This window comes from Emys orbicularis, chromosome 10, assembly GCF_028017835.1.
Source record: "Emys orbicularis isolate rEmyOrb1 chromosome 10, rEmyOrb1.hap1, whole genome shotgun sequence".
Taxonomy (NCBI): domain Eukaryota; kingdom Metazoa; phylum Chordata; order Testudines; family Emydidae; genus Emys; species Emys orbicularis.
In genome coordinates, this window is record NC_088692.1 from 91201918 (window position 1) to 91217702 (window position 15785).

Genomic DNA, 15785 nt, shown 5'->3' on the forward strand with positions numbered 1-15785 from the left:
CTCTTTCCAATTTTTCCACATCCTTCTTTTAGTGTGGGGCCCAAAACTGGACACAGTATTCCAGATGAGGCCTCACCAATGTCGAATAAAGGGGAACGATCACGTCCCTCGATCTGCTGGCAATGCCCCTACTTATACAGCCCAAAATGCCGTTAGCCTTCTTGGCAACAAGAGCACACTGTTGACTCATATCCAGCTTCTCGTCCACTGTGACCCCTAGGTCCTTTTCTGCAGAACTGCTACCCAGCCATTCGGTCCCTAGTCTGTAGCAGTGCATGGGATTCTTCCGTCCTAAGTGCAGGACTCTGCACTTGTCCTTGTTGAACCTCATCAGGTTTTTTTTGGCCCAATCCTCTAATTTGTCTAGGTCCCTCTGTATCCGATCCCTACCCTCTAGTGTATCTACCACGCCTCCCAGTTTAGTGTCATCTGCAAACTTGCTGAGAGTGCAGTCCACACCATCCTCCAGATCATTAATAAAGATATTAAACAAAAACGGTCCCAGGACCGACCCTTGGGGCACTCCGCTTGAAACCGGCTGCCAACTAGACATGGAGCCATTGATCACTACCCGTTGAGCCCGACGATCTAGCCAGCTTTCTATCCACCTTACAGTCCATTCATCCAGCCCATACTTCTTTAACTTGGCGGCAAGAATACTGTGGGAGACCGTATCAAAAGCTTTGCTAAAGTCAAGGAATAACACATCCACTGCTTTCCCCTCATCCACAGGGCCAGTTATCTCATCATAGAAGGCAATTAGGTTAGTCAGGCATGACTTCCCCTTGGTGAATCCATGCTGACTGTTCCTGATCACTTTCCTCTCTTCTAAGTGTTTCATAATTGATTCCTTGAGGACCTGCTCCATGATTTTTCCAGTGACTGAGGTGAGGCTGACTGGCCTGTAGTTCCCCGGATCCTTCTTCCCTTTTTTAAAGATGGGCACTACATTAGCCTTTTTCCAGTCATCCGGGACCTCCCCCGATCACCATGAGTTTTCAAAAATAATGGCTAATGGCTCTGCAATCTCATCCGCCAACTCCTTTAGCACCCTCGGATGCAGCGCATCCGGCTCCATGGACTTGTGCACGTCCAGTTTTTCTAAATTGGTCAGTCCATTCACTTACCTGTTTTCTTCCCAAAGCCACACACATTTGCTGAGGAATGACTCCCTATACAGCCGACAGGTTTTGGCCTTCTACCTGCAGAGGACAAGACTCATCAGAAAGCCCCCCAAACTGTTTGCTGCACTAGCAGAAAGACATAGGGGTCAGGCAATCTCCATCCAGAGAGTCTCCAAGTAGATTTTGTGTTGCATTACATTTTGCTATCAACTATCTGGCTTGCCTGCCTTCCCCTAGTGGGGTACAGACCCTTTCCTCAAGAGTCCAGACTTCAACCACAGCCTCCCTTCAGGACGTCCTACTCCAGGACATACGTAGAGCGGCCACATGGAGTTCCATGCACACCTTTGCAATGCATGCCTTAGTACAAGACTTGGCAGCAGATGCCTCCTTCGGCTGGCAGTCGTCTGCATGACTGTTCCGTCTTCATCCTCACACCCTCCTCTGACTTAAGTACTGCTTGCTAATCACCTTCAGTGGAATACAGTAGGGATCATCACTCAAAGAAGAATAGGAGGTTACTTACCTCTAACTGGAGGTTCTTTGAGATGTGTGGTCCCTAACGGCATTCCACTTCCTGCCCTCCTTCCCCTCTGCTATGGATATGTCTGGTTCAGGGTGGAGAAGGAACTGGAGATACAGTCAGTGTGCTCTGCCCTTTATTGCTTCGAACGAAACCACGAGGTGAGCCAGAGCACATGCGTGGACCAAGGACACTACTTTCAAATTCTTCAGCTCCAGGCTCTTAGTGTGCATGCGTAAACCCCTCAGTGGAATACAGAAATGGACCCACACATCTCCTGTTACAGGTAAGTAACCTCCTCTTATTGTACCAAAGTTCCAAAGAACAGCTCTGCTTGAGAGTATCACAGGGAGCCAATGCCTTGGTTATCTCAGTGCTTGTGACTGGCAGGATTGTGTTGATTATTTTTTCTTTTTGTCTGAAGACGTTTTTTTCAGGCTGCCTGTGAGGTTCCAGAACTACAGGATAAATTTAATGTTGATGAATATTCTGACTTGGTGACTCTCACTAAACCGGTTATCTATATTTCCATTGGAGAAATCATCAATACACACACTGTAAGTATACACCAGTCACATTTCTTTCTTGCAGAATGGCCCTTCTGAACAATCTGTTACTGATTGGTTTAATGTGAGTCATTTAACAAATTCAAATGTTGACGATATTGTTAAAAAAAAAAAAAAAAGGCAATATCTTCTGAACTGTCAAAATGTTGAGGTCAGTAGTTTGTCTGCTTATGGCCTTTTTAATATTTTTTTCTTGTGAAGTCATCTGATACTTTAAGTCTTATGTGACGATGCCAGACATTTGCCTGCTAGTATCTTCACTGGGAATCATATGAACTGAGAGGAATTCTCTCCGAAGAATATAATTGTAAAAATGTAATTCTTAAATTGGGTGAAACAAGACACAGGAGGAACAGTTAAATGATTGTTTATATTTGTATTAATCTAGCTGCTTTTAGATCATCAAGATGCGATTGCGCCTGAGCACAATGATCCAATTCATGAGCTGCTGGATGACCTGGGGGAAGTTCCCACTATTGAGTCCCTGATAGGTGAGCTGCTCTTCTTTTACATGAGGGAGAGGTGATGTTCTTCTGAGTAGCTCCAAGTGTGGTTTAAAAAAATTTCTATAAAGAATAATCATGGTTTGGGAGGGAACTGGTGCTATACAAACAGCAGCAGCCTACAGTGTGCTAGGCTAGGTTACCCCATAGGGCTTTTCCATCTCTGTGTTCTATGAATCTGCGAGGCACTGTATCAAATGCTTTCCTCCAACGCCAGAGCTCTGTGTACCTCCCCTTCCACCATACCAGGTTTCCTCATTTCCCCCCCTCTCTCTCTCACACCTTCCCCTCTCACCAGGGACCTGAATTTCTAATGTGAAAAAACATTGACAAATCTTTCAGTCCTCGTTCATGCAATGTAAAGGTCTGGTCTACGCTTAAAAGTATTGTTAGCATATCTATGTCAGTAACTGATATAGCTAGCTATACCAGCAAATGCTTTAGTGTAGACATATCAGCCAAAAAAGTCCTTTTGCCATTATAGCTTATTTAATTCAGGGAACTGTTATAAGCTATACTAGCAAAATAACTCTTCTTCTTCGAGTGATTGTTCACATCCATTACACATTAGGTGTGCGCGCGCCACGTGCACGAACGTCGGAAACTTTTTCCCTCAGCGGCTCCTGTCGGGCCTGCAGGGTCTCCCCTCCCGCCAGAGCGGCACCCCGCTCTAGCGTATATATATCCCTGCCGGCCCGACCCTCCCTCAGTTCCTTCTTACCGTCCGTGGCGACGTTGGAACAACTCTGTCTCTCATCTGAGAGTGTCCCTTAGCATAGTAATTAGTGTTACAGTTATCAGTTCGTTAGTAGTTAGTAGTTAGTGTTAAGCTAGCAGTTATCAGTTCTTTACAAAGGCTTAAACTCTTTGTGTTAGGTGTTTGGCTAACCCCGGCACCGGCCCTGGGCGGCGGGGCATGCCGCACGCCCAAGGCTTCAAGGCTTGTGCCACGTGCCGCAAGCCTATGCCATTGAGTGATCCACACGAATCGTGTCTCCGTTGCCTGGGGGAAGCACACCAAAAGGAGCGCTGCAAGATCTGTAAGGCTTTCAAGCCCAGGACTAAGAAAGAGAGAGACTTTCGCCTTAAGCAGCTGCTCATGGAGTCGGCGTTACAGCCCTCCACTTCTACGGCACCGTCAACCTCAGTGCGGAGTGCCCCGGCATCGGTTCGGGATCCGATGCCGGCGGGGCAACCTAAGCCTACGGCACCGGCTCGGAGGGAACACCCCCGGCACCGGTCCTCTTCGCCGGCTAAGCCGAAGGGCCAACCCAAGGCCCGAGGACGTTCCCCGCACAAGAGGGTAGCGCCCGCGAAGACCGCAAGTGCCACTAAAGCCGTTGCGGTCCCAACACAGATCCCGGTGCCAGTGGCTCCGGCGCCGAAAGGCCCGTCGAGCCCCGGGATAGGCGTGTCGAGTGAGGAGGAAGGGCTGGAGGAACTGTTGGAACAGCCCTCCACCCCGGACACATTTGAGGCAGCAAAGGACCTCATTGAATTGTCCGCTGAAGGCACCCTCCGCGCTAAGGACATTCCGCCGAGACTGCCGTCCAAAGGCAAGCCGGCGATGATGCGCCCATCACGGTCGCCATCTCGGCACCATTCGCGGCGCCAATCCCGGTCGAGCTCCGCCTCGGTGGACTCCCGGCTTCCCTCCGCGCAGCGGGCTGCACAACCGTCGGGCCCCAGCAGACGCGAGGCACCGGCCCAGCAGCCCTGCTCGAGCAGGCACCGGGACGTTTCGGTCGCGCGATCCCTGAGACCGTCCTCCCGCAGCTGCTCCCGGTCCCGGGGCCACCGGTACCGATCCAGGTCCAGGTCGGCACGGCGCTACTCCCGGTCCCGGTCACCATCCATAGTTTCGGAGGTGGACTCGGGCCATTCCAGCAAATATGCCCACAGAGCGCAGGCCAGTAGGGAGCACGAAGCCTCTTGGCAACCACAGTGGGGCCACCCAGGGCAATGGCCATTCTGGACCCCTTGGGCCTACCATCAACAAGGCCCCCCGTCCAGAACCTCGAGATCGGGCCCCTCAGGACACCGGTCCCGCTCCCCACGGTGGCGCCCACTCTCCCGCAGGGAGTCCACGGTATCCAGGCCGCCAGAAAGGGAAAGGGCCGACTCGGCACCGAGCCCGGCACCGTCTCAGGCCCACATCAGAGAACGCACTCCGGAGGAGCGCCCTGCTGATGAGGAGTTACAGGAGGAAGAGGACGCACAAAAGGCCATGACCTCCTCCTCCTCACCAGACGAAGCCGTGGCGGGCACAACAGTATCCGGTCCTCCCCCGATTGACCATCGGGCACACCAGGACCTGCTCCGCCGAGTAGCCCTCAATTTGGGGTTGCAGGCAGAGGAAACCGTAGAGCAGGAAGACCCTATGGTCGACATTCTAAGCCCGGAAGGCCCCTCCAGGATTGCGCTCCCGCTCATAAAAATGGTCCAATCTAATTACAAGACCGTATGGCAAACACCAGCCTCCGCGGTGCCTACGGCAAAGGGCGTAGAGAGGAAATACTTCGCCCCATCCAAGGGGTTTGATTTCCTATTCTCCCACCCAACCCCTTGTTCGCTGGTCGTCTCCGCGGTCAACGAACGGGAGCGACATGGCTAACAGGCCCCGGCCCCCAAGGCCAAGGAGGCAAAACGCTTGGACTTATTTGGGAGAAAGGTCTACTCGTCCGGAGGCCTCCAGCTGCGGATCGCGAACCAACAAGCGATCCTGAACAGGCACAATTTCAACTCCTGGGCATCGGTGTCCAAGTTCAAGGAAGCCTTGCCTCAGGGCTCGCAACCCGAGTTTGCTGCCTTAGTAGACGAAGGGAAGGCGGTGGCCAAAACCTCCTTACAGGCCTCACTTGACTCCGCTGACGCAGCCGCTAGGAAAATTGCGTCAGGAGTGGTAATGAGACGCTCGGCATGGCTGCAGGCTTCCGGCCTTCCCCCAGAGGTGCAAAACACCCTCCAAGACCTTCCGTTCGAGGGTTCAGGCTTGTTTTCGGACCAAACGGATGCCAGACTACACAGCCTTAAGGACTCTCGAGCTACCCTCAAGTCGTTGGGGATGCACACCCCAGTGACGCAGAGGAAGCCCTTCAAGCCCCAACCTCCGCAGAGGCAGTACCACCCTCGTCCTAGACAGGAGCCGTACCGCAGGAGGGGCAGGGATAACAGGCGTAGACGCAACAACACACCCAACCAAGGCCAAAATCAGGGCCAAAACAAACCGCAGCCGGGAAACAAACAAGGGTTTTGAAGCTGCGATCGAGGACAGTGTACCAACCTCTGTTCCGGATCCCCCCCTGTGTTTCAGGGACCGCCTGTCCCGTTTTTACCGTGCTTGGTCACGTATAACATCGGACCGCTGGGTCCTACGCACGGTGGAGGCAGGATACACCCTTCAGTTCTCCTCGCCCCCTCCCTCCCACCCCCCAACCCCATCCCTCTTCAGGGACCCCTCTCACGAGCAACTCCTCTTGCAAGAGGTGCAAGCCCTCCTCACAATAGGAGCGGTGGAAGAGATTCCTCCGGACCTCAAAGGGAAAGGGTTCTATTCAAGATACTTCCTCATTCCCAAAGCAAAAGGGGGCCTTCGTCCTATTCTGGACCTACGCAAGCTAAACAAATACTTGCTCAAACCACATTTCCGTATGGTCTCCCTTGGTACCATCATTCCATCCCTGGATCCGGGGGATTGGTACGCTGCCCTCGATATGAAAGATGCCTATTTTCACATCGCTATCCGACCGGCCCACCGGCGGTTCCTGCGCTTCAATGTCAGCCAGCGCCATTTCCAATTTACAGTTTTGCCCTTCGGCCTGGCAACAGCCCCGCGCGTATTCACGAAATGCATGTCCGTGGTAGCAGCTTTTCTTTGAAAAAGAAGGATGCGCGTCTACCCATACCTGGACGACTGGCTCCTAGCGGGCCGGTCGGAGGCTGAGGTTCGCTCCCATGTGGCGTTGACGCTACAGGTGTTCCACGAACTCGGTCTACTGGTCAATGTACCCAAGTCATCACTGGTCCCTATGCAGAGACTGGACTTCATAGGGGCAGTCCTGGACTCAGTGGCGGCACGGGCGAGTCTCCCCGTGTCGAGGTTCCTGGCCATTCAGAAGGCCGTGAGCTCCATCCAGCAATTCCCCACGACCACGGCCAGATGTTGCTTACAACTCTTGGGGCACATGGCGGCCTGCACCCACGTAGTCGGACACGCCCGCCTCAGACTCAGGCCGCTGCAGTTGTGGCTGGCCCAAGCATATCGCCCCAACAGAGACCCCTTAGACCTGGTCGTGACTATCCCGGCTCGGGTGTCGAACGCCCTCCGTTGGTGGCTCGATCGGCAGCAGGTTTGCGCGGGAGTCCCTTTCGCCGCCCCACAGCCCGTTCTGACGTTAGTAACAGACGCGTCGGACCTGGGTTGGGGGGCGCACCTGGGGGACCTGCGCACTCAGGGCTTGTGGTCCAGGGAAGAAAAGTTGCTTCATATCAACCTGAAGGAGCTAAGGGCGGTTCGCCTCGCCTGCCAAACCTTTCACGCTACCATAAGAGGCCACAGCGTGTCGGTTCTGACGGACAACACTACCGCCATGTTCTACATAAACAAACAGGGCGGGTCCCGGTCCTCTCCCCTCTGTCACGAGGCACTCCGCCTCTGGGACTTTTGCATAGCCCATTCAGTCCACTTACTAGCGACATATCTCCCGGGGGTCCAAAACGGACTAGCGGACCACCTCAGCCGGTCCTATCTCATGCACGAGTGGATGTTGAAGCAGGACGTCCTGCGTTCAATCTTCCGGAGGTGGGGGTTTTCCCCAGGTGGATCTCTTCGCCACCGAGGACAACAGCCAATGCCCCCAGTTTTGTTCATTCCAGAACCACAGTCCGGGCTCATTGGCAGATGCCTTCGCAATCCCGTGGGGCGGGAGCCTGGGGTATGCCTTCCCCCCATTCCCGCTCATCCACAGGGTCCTCCTCAAAACCCGCAGGGACAAGGCGACAGTCATCCTTATTGCCCCGGCGTGGCCATGTCAGCACTGGTTCACGTCCCTGTTGGAACTGTCCGTGTCCAGTCCGATAACCCTCCCCCTCCATAACGACCTCATCACACAAGACCGAGGTCGCCTGCTCCACCCGAACCTACCGTCGCTGCATCTCACGGTGTGGTTTCTCTCTGGCTAAACGATAGGGAGCACGGGTGCTCTCATGAGGTCCAGCAAGTCCTCCTTGGTAGTAGAAAGCCCTCCACAAGAGCGACCTACCTTGCCAAATGGAAACGGTTCTCCCAGTGGTGTGTGACTCACCACATCCAGCCTCTGCAGGCCTCAATCCCATCAATTCTAGACTACTTGCTACACCTCAAGCATCAAGGGCTCGCCCCCGCCTCAATTAAGGTGCATCTGGCTGCCATATCGGCGTTCCACCCTGGGGAGTTGGGGGTTTCGGTGTTCTCCAACCCCACAGTAGTCCGATTCCTCAAGGGGTTGGAGAGGGTGTTTCCCTACTCGCGCCCACCGGTCCCCGCGTGGAACCTCAACCTGGTCCTCACTAAGCTCATGGGGCCACCCTTTGAACCCCTAGCCTCTTGCTCCCTCCTGCACCTCTCATGGAAGGTAGCGTTTCTCGTGGCCATCACATCGGCTAGGAGGGTATCGGAATTGAGAGCCCTCACTTCGGAACCTCCTTATACAGTTTTTTATAAGGATAAGGTGCAACTGAGGCCGCACCCCAAATTCCTTCCAAAAGTGGTCACGCACTTTCATATGGGGCAGGACATTTGTTTACCGGTGTTCTTCCCCAAGCTCCATACGGACCCCAGCCACCGCAGCCTGCATACCCTGGATGTCCATCGGGCCTTGGCGTTTTATCTAGACTGCACCAGGCCATTCCGCAAATCGACTCAGCTGTTTATTGCCGTTGCGGAGCGAATGAGAGGCCAACCTATTTCGACGCAACGCTTGTCGGCGTGGATTGTGCTTTGCATACGCACGTGCTACGAGCTCGCCAACGTACCAGCCCCGGAGATCAGGGCTCACTCAACTAGGGCCCAAGCGTCCTCGGCGGCCTTCTTGGCACAGGTTCCGCTCCAGGAAATCTGCAAAGCAGCCACCTGGTCGTCGGTGCATACGTTCACAGCCCACTACGCGATCCATCATCAGACCAGAGAGGATGCGGTTGTCGGCAGGGCTGTGCTTCAATCAGTTATTCCTTGACTCCTACCCTCCTCCAATGGTAAGCTTGTGAGTCACCTAATGTGTAATGGACGTGAACAATCACTCGAAGAAGAAAAAACGGTTACTTACCTTCTGTAACTGTTGTTCTTCGAGATGTGTTGTTCACGTCCATTACACTTCCCACCCTCCTTCCCCTCTGTCGGAGTCACCGGCAAGAAGGAACCGAGGGAGGGTCGGGCCGCTCTGACGGGAGGGGAGACCCTGCAGGCCCGACGGGAGCCGCTGAGGGAAAAAGTTTCCGACGTTCGTGCACGCGGCGCGCGCACACCTAATGTGTAATGGACCTAATGTGTAATGGACGTGAACAACACATCTCGAAGAACAACAGTTACAGAAGGTAAGTAACCGTTTTTTTTGCCAATGCAAGCTGCATCTCTACTAACTATACCAAGAAACCCTTTTAAGTATAGATAAGGCCAAAGAAGCAACAAAGGGCACAAACTGAATTTCTTTTCTTTGGTAGGTCACATTTAAGCTTATCAGTAGAGAGGCAGGTTGAGATGCAAGATGTATCACACGCACACTCTGATTTGTATACCTCTGAGGCATCAAAACCTGAATTTACATGAAATCTTATTTTTTTAGTATCCATTTTCTATCAGTTTGCTGAAGAAGGAGGAATGTTAGGAAATCCTAAATTATGTACACCTCTACCTCGATATAACGCTGTCCTCGGGAGCCAAAAAATCTTACCGCGTTATAGGTGAAACTGCGTTATATCGAACTTGATTTGATCCACCGGAGTGCGCAGCCCTGCACCCCGGAGCGCTGCTTTACCGTGTTATATCCGAATTCGTGTTATATCGGGGTAGAGGTGTATGTGCAAGATGAACATGTTTTTAAAACCCATAAATGGGCTGTAACAGGTCCTTTAAAAAATTAATTGATTGTTTTTCTGTACGGTGCTGGAAGGAAAATATTGCAGACCCAAACAGCCCATGACAATGTTTGAATACGTTCTAATCTGTGTCACTATCATCACATCTGGCATTGGGAAGTAGGTTCTCTCATTGATAACTCACCTCTCCTTTCTCTACCCCAGGGGAAGGGTCTGGTAACATTAATGACCCCAACAAGGAGATGCTAGCAAAGACTGAAGTTTCTCTTACACTGACTAATAAATTTGATGTTCCTGGCGATGAGAATGCTGAAATGGATGCAAGGACAATCCTGCTGAAGTGAGTGATGGGTAATGGCCTATAGCAGTCGTCGCTTAAATAAGGGGTAGGATATTAATTTTATGGGTTGGACTATGAGGGAAGAAAAAGGCAACAGTGATGTCAGGAAATGAAAGAATAAATGAATCCAAGCCTGTTAAAGTGCACACAGCTTGTATCCAGAGCCCCTAGATTTTGTGGCCAGTGAATTTGTTCCAGGAAAACCCCATTGCCAAAGCATAATACTGGGGAATGTAAGGTTTGTCATTTTAAAAAAGTGTCTCCAGTTTTCATGATTGTGAAGAAAACCTTCCAAACACAAGCTGAGTATAACTGATACAGTGAAGTCCGTACAAAGTCTGAAACAAGAGCTCTGAAGTGTGTGAATGACCTTTATTGATCTTGAATACATTTTAACTCTGAAGCCACTGATGTCAATTTTAACTGTGGACAGGAGCACCGCCAGCTAGGGCGGCGGAAGGTCCCGCCCGAAATGCCGCCCCCCCACAGAGGCAGCGGAAGGTCTCGCCGCAGAAATACCATCGTGGTCGCCGCCCCCCAAATCGCAGCGCCCTAGGCGACTGCCTAGGTCGCCTAATGGGTTGCGCCGGCCCTGACTGTGGACATAGTTAACTAATTCACAGCAGATCATTTTAGCAGAAACACCCCCCTAGATCTCTTCTCCAGTGCAGTTCTGTGTTATCAATACAAAATTTGTGACACATTGAAAATTTCGGGGAGGGGAAATGTGCAATATATGTAATAGTTAACTCGCATGTTAAATTCAACACAAGAAATACTGTACTGTTGCATTCATTATTTTCATACTGAATTCAGTAAAAATCTTAAGGCAGATTCTCTGCTGTGCCTCTCAGGAGGTGCAGGCTGCAGGAGCAGGGAACACAAGTGGTAATTTACAGGGTTTTCCCCCCAGCTGCCAATCACCTGCTCTAGCAGTATTGTAAACCCCAAAAGTTAAAATATCATGAGTCAGACCACAAAACATGAGATTGGCCTCAAAATTATGAGGTTCTTCTAAACAAAAATCACATTTTTAATCTCTTCTGATTTTGAATTTCCCTTTTCCCCCTTAGTATGTGTGATTGTGAGGAGATTGGGGCTAGCTCATTGTCACACATGCACAATTGATTGATTTGATTCTAGCTCAGTTTGCTTCTCTAAAATCCATACCTGCCAACATCTTGTGATTAAAAAAGTACATTACACAAACTTGTATTAAAGGGCTACCTGATGGTGCAGAGGTTTTCCACGTTCTCTCAAAATTCTAGTTAGTTAATTTTGTTCCCCCATCTATACATCTGTTAATTATGTTGTCATCGTCCCCCGCACATGAACTCTGCACCCTCACTCCCAAATCAATTTTGTGTCCCCTTTGACCTCACATCTGCCCTATAGCTACCTCAGTCTGCTCATCCAGCCATATCTTTCCCTTCCCTTTGCCACCTCCCTCAGTAAACCTCTGTTCCTTTTGCAGCACAGGTGGCTCTTCACTCACAACCCCTCCCAAACTGAGGGGGCATCTCCAGCAAGGATCCTCTTCTCTCCTTTCTAGGCCTGGTGTTGTAGGGATAGAGAAGAGGAGGGAGGAACAGAGAGAAGCCAGTCCATTTGTAAAAGGGTGAGGGAGGGAGCAGAGCCACCCTGAAGCCAGAGAACTTTGCTTAGCAGTACCCCATGGGGCAACACTCTCACCCTCAGGCCACTTGTAGCTCCTCCCATGGCTATTTAAGGGCAGTGCCGCCTTGACCCCCTCAGTTCCTTCTCACTGCCTGCAGTTGGAAGCGGAGCATTCTGTTGTATTTTACCTCACACTCTTTTTGCTGTCCATGAGTTTTCTCCCCTTTTTTGGTATGTAGTTAGTTATTGCTGGTAGTGCCCTTCTGATAGATTAGTTAGGAGTTGAATAGTAAGATATGCCTGGTGTGATGCCTTTGCCAGGTTTTAAGCACTGTCCTTCCTATGGGGTACCTATCCCCATACTAGGTGCTTGTGCCTGGGAGAGGGGTATATTAAGACAAAGTATTCTATTTGTAAATCCTTTAAAAAGAGAATGTGCGTGGCTAGAGACTTATGCCTCAAGCAGCACCTTTATAGAGCAACCAATGAGAATGTATCAGTGCTGTGATCCTCCTCAGATCGCCTGGCCCTTCAAAAGGTTTTGGTGCCGCCACAAGCCGCTGGTGCACAGCCAGACTCTGACTTTCCTCCAAGAAGAAGAAGAGATCATTCTAGTTCATCTCCTTCACCAAGAGAGAGGTCTCAGAAGACTGACTGTAGTCACTCCAATTTTGCTCTCAAGTTGGTCTCAGTCCAGACTATTTAACCGATGTCTTCCATCTGAACTGGGAATTGGCACTGATGTATGCCATCTTCAAGTAGATGCTGCCATGTATTCCACTTAGGTGTGTGCAAGCCCAGCTCATCAGAGCCAGAGAATTTTGTCTAGCCGTACCTGTAGGAGGTGGTGCTCATGGCCATAACCCCTCCCCATGCTATCTGAGACAGTGTCACCCTGACCCCTCTTGAGTTTCTTTTTTACTGCCTGTGGCTGAAGTCAGAGCTGCGTGGTTCTTAACCTCACAACGCCTCATCCTTTAGCTAGTGTTCTAGTTGTATATAATTAGTTAGTACCCTTAGCATTAGTGTTACTTAGTTAGTCTAGTTAAGTGTTTTCCCAGAGTTCAAACGTTGTTCGTCGTGTGGGTGAGCGATCCCAAATGACTCTTACACAAGGTGCTTGCTCTGCGTAGGTAAGGCTCACTTCGAAGAGCGGTGTCCATATGTATATCGTTCACAAAACAGACTCTAGTGGCTAGAGCCCTTTGCCTGAAGCAGCACCTTCTTGAGCAGGCCATGAGGCCTGTTTCAGCATTGAGGCTTGTGTTGGATTGGAGGTCGACCTCAATCAGTGGGACTGGCTTGCACTCTGGGACTGGTGCCTTTACAAAGAAGTGAAGAAGCTGCTCTCCATCAAGTGTGCCAAGGAAAAAGTCTCATAAGACCAATTGAGACATCTCCAGGTTTCATGGAGACTCTTTTCCTCATCCAGGAAGAAGTGTATGGCTACTGTTGGCACACGGGATGGAGCAGGTCCTTCTGACCACTCCCCAGTACCGTGTAGGGGTGCAAGTGGCCCATACCATCAACTCCGATTCTGGCCCCGTGTCATCCATTGAGTCTGGTGCCGAAGAGGACAATGCTAGCACCACTGTTTCCACACTGGCGGCATATCAGGCAGCGGTGGACCTCCTCTGCCTTTCTGTCCTGAGCTCTCCCTTGGTCCAGGACTTCACCAGGGCTATGGCATCCATGGCCTTGCTGTCTGGATGGGCTGCTGAAGCTTTGGGTCCATCGGCACCACATCCCAGTGCTCCCTTGCCACAGAATAGAAGTGAGGCTGGTGCCAGCTCAGCACAAGAAACCGCCTCGGCACCAGGAAATTCCCCAGCACTGCTGCACTTCGCACTGCCGTTGTTACCATGGCTGCACTCTCTGCCCTCCACCTTGGCACTGTCAGTTGCTGTGGTACCACCGCTGAGTTTGGTACCAACACCAGTGACAACTGAGGCGTACTCTGGTTCGTTGTGATGAACTGCCATTGCAAGTACACAGTCCTTCCTTTCAGTCTGTCTCCTTCCCCACCCCATCCCAGGGTTTTACCAACTATATGACAGTGTACCTCAGGAAGAAAGGAATCCATGTCTTCACATATCTGCACAACTAGCTACTAAGGTCAGAAAAGTCAGTTCCAGAGAAGAAGTTCTTATCATATACACATTACACTGCTCACTCGACCATCTGGGTCTCATCCTACACAACATTGGTTATCAACATTGGTACCCCTCAGGAAATCGAGTTCATTGGGACCCTAATAGACACAGACTCAGAGAGAGAGTTTTTCCTGATCTACTATTTTCAGATGATTCACCTCCTTTGTCTCTGCAGTCTCAACATTCCACAAAAGTTCGGATGTGCCTGAGGGTCTTGGGCCACATCTCTGCATGCATGCAGGTTCAATTTGCCAGTTTGCGTCTTTGCCCTCTTCAAAAGTGGCTCAAGACACTTGACCATCTAATCCTTCACCGCTTAGAAAGGTTGATCGTGGCCTCCTTGCACTAGTGGACAGTTCAGGGGAATGTATGTCAGGGCATTCCCTTCATCTGGCCCTACCAACCAGGACTATTTTCACCGATGCCTCCCTGATGGGTTGGGGAGCACATTTGGGATTGCTGAAAGTTCAGGGTCTGTGGTCAGAGCAGGAAGCTCCATTGCATAACAATGTGCTGGAGCTTCACACCATCTACCATGCCTGTCACACTTTTCTAGACCTCATCAGGGGCTTAGCGAGTCACATACTTACCAACAATACCACCATGATGTATTATGTGAACAGGCAAGGAGAAGCACAATCCAGGGTGCTCAGTCAAAAGGCAATTATGCTATGGCAGTTCTGCATCGACGAGATCATCATTCCAATAGCCAATCACTTGCCTGGAGTCCAGAATCATCTCATGGACCATCTCAGCAATAATTTTTCTCTGAGTTATGAGTGGTCTCTGAAGCACAGTGTTCTGCGAGTCATTTTCGCGACTTGGACCATCCCAATTATTGACCTGTTCACTACAAGGGACAATAGGAAATGCCATCTGTTCTGCAGGCTCCCTGACGGACACCTTCCACCTCAGCTGCCACTCAGCTTCCCTATACGCTTTTCCCCCTTTCCTATGCGCTTTTTCTCCGATCCCAGTCATTCTGCAGGTTATCCTCAAGCTAAAAGCAGATTGGGCCAACCTCATCCTCATTGTGTCGGCATGGCCAATGCAGTGTTTGTTTACCAACCTTCTTGTGTTGTCAGTTCAGCATCCTATATCCCTTCCTCTTGATCCCAACCTGCTCACACAGAATCATGGTCACATTTTGCATCCTTTGCTCAGTTCCCTTCATCTTACTGCATGGCTGCTCTGTGGTTGAATGAGGAGGGAGAGAAATGTTTGGTGGCTGTTCAACAGGTCCTACTCAGTAGTAGAAAATTCTATACCAGAATGTCCTACTCAGCAAAATGTAAGCAGTTTTCTATGTTGACATTGGCCCATGGATTTCAGCCAATGCTGGCTTGTATCCACTGTTACATCATCCCATTCACTTCTTCCACTTCTTCAAGGCTCGTTGTCGAGGTTACTTTCCAAATTTTAGCCTAACTGGTACATGTATCTTCCTCCAGCCCAGAGCTGTGCCCCAGTCCTCTGGCATAGGTCTCTCCATTTCAGGATGGCACAGACCACCCCACAGTACCCAAAACACACCATCTCCATCTCCTGTAGGAGTTCCATCTTCATTCTTTCCTATCCAGAGTGCCTTCCAGGTATGAGCGGCCCTCTTCACAGGCTTCCGTGGCCGGCCTTTTACATACTGCAGGACCAAGGGATGTATCTCTTTTCAGGATAAATTCTGCTTAGGGGACGTTCTTTGGTTTTGGATGGTTGATTTGTTTGTTTCAGTGTGGTTTTTTGTGGCATTTGGGTAGATGGAAGTGTCTGGGTATACCCCATGGGGAAAAGAGCAGTGGGATGCCATATGCAATCAGATGTTTAACATAGCCAAAGTCCTCATTACAGCAGGCTTAAGGACTCGCTCATTGAGGGCTACTGCTGTCTCTGT

At 50.8% G+C, this 15785-nt stretch overlaps 1 protein-coding gene across 1 annotated transcript in view; it reads left to right on the top strand.

The window, feature by feature from the left end:
• IQGAP1 (IQ motif containing GTPase activating protein 1) overlaps window positions 1-15785 on the top strand; it is a 178739-nt gene that overhangs the window by 140037 nt on the left and 22917 nt on the right. Inside the window, exons 30-32 of the mRNA XM_065412617.1 lie at window positions 2072-2204; window positions 2602-2704; window positions 9992-10127. Coding sequence (XP_065268689.1) covers window positions 2072-2204; window positions 2602-2704; window positions 9992-10127 — 372 coding nt within the window. The remainder of the gene's footprint in view (window positions 1-2071; window positions 2205-2601; window positions 2705-9991; window positions 10128-15785) is intronic.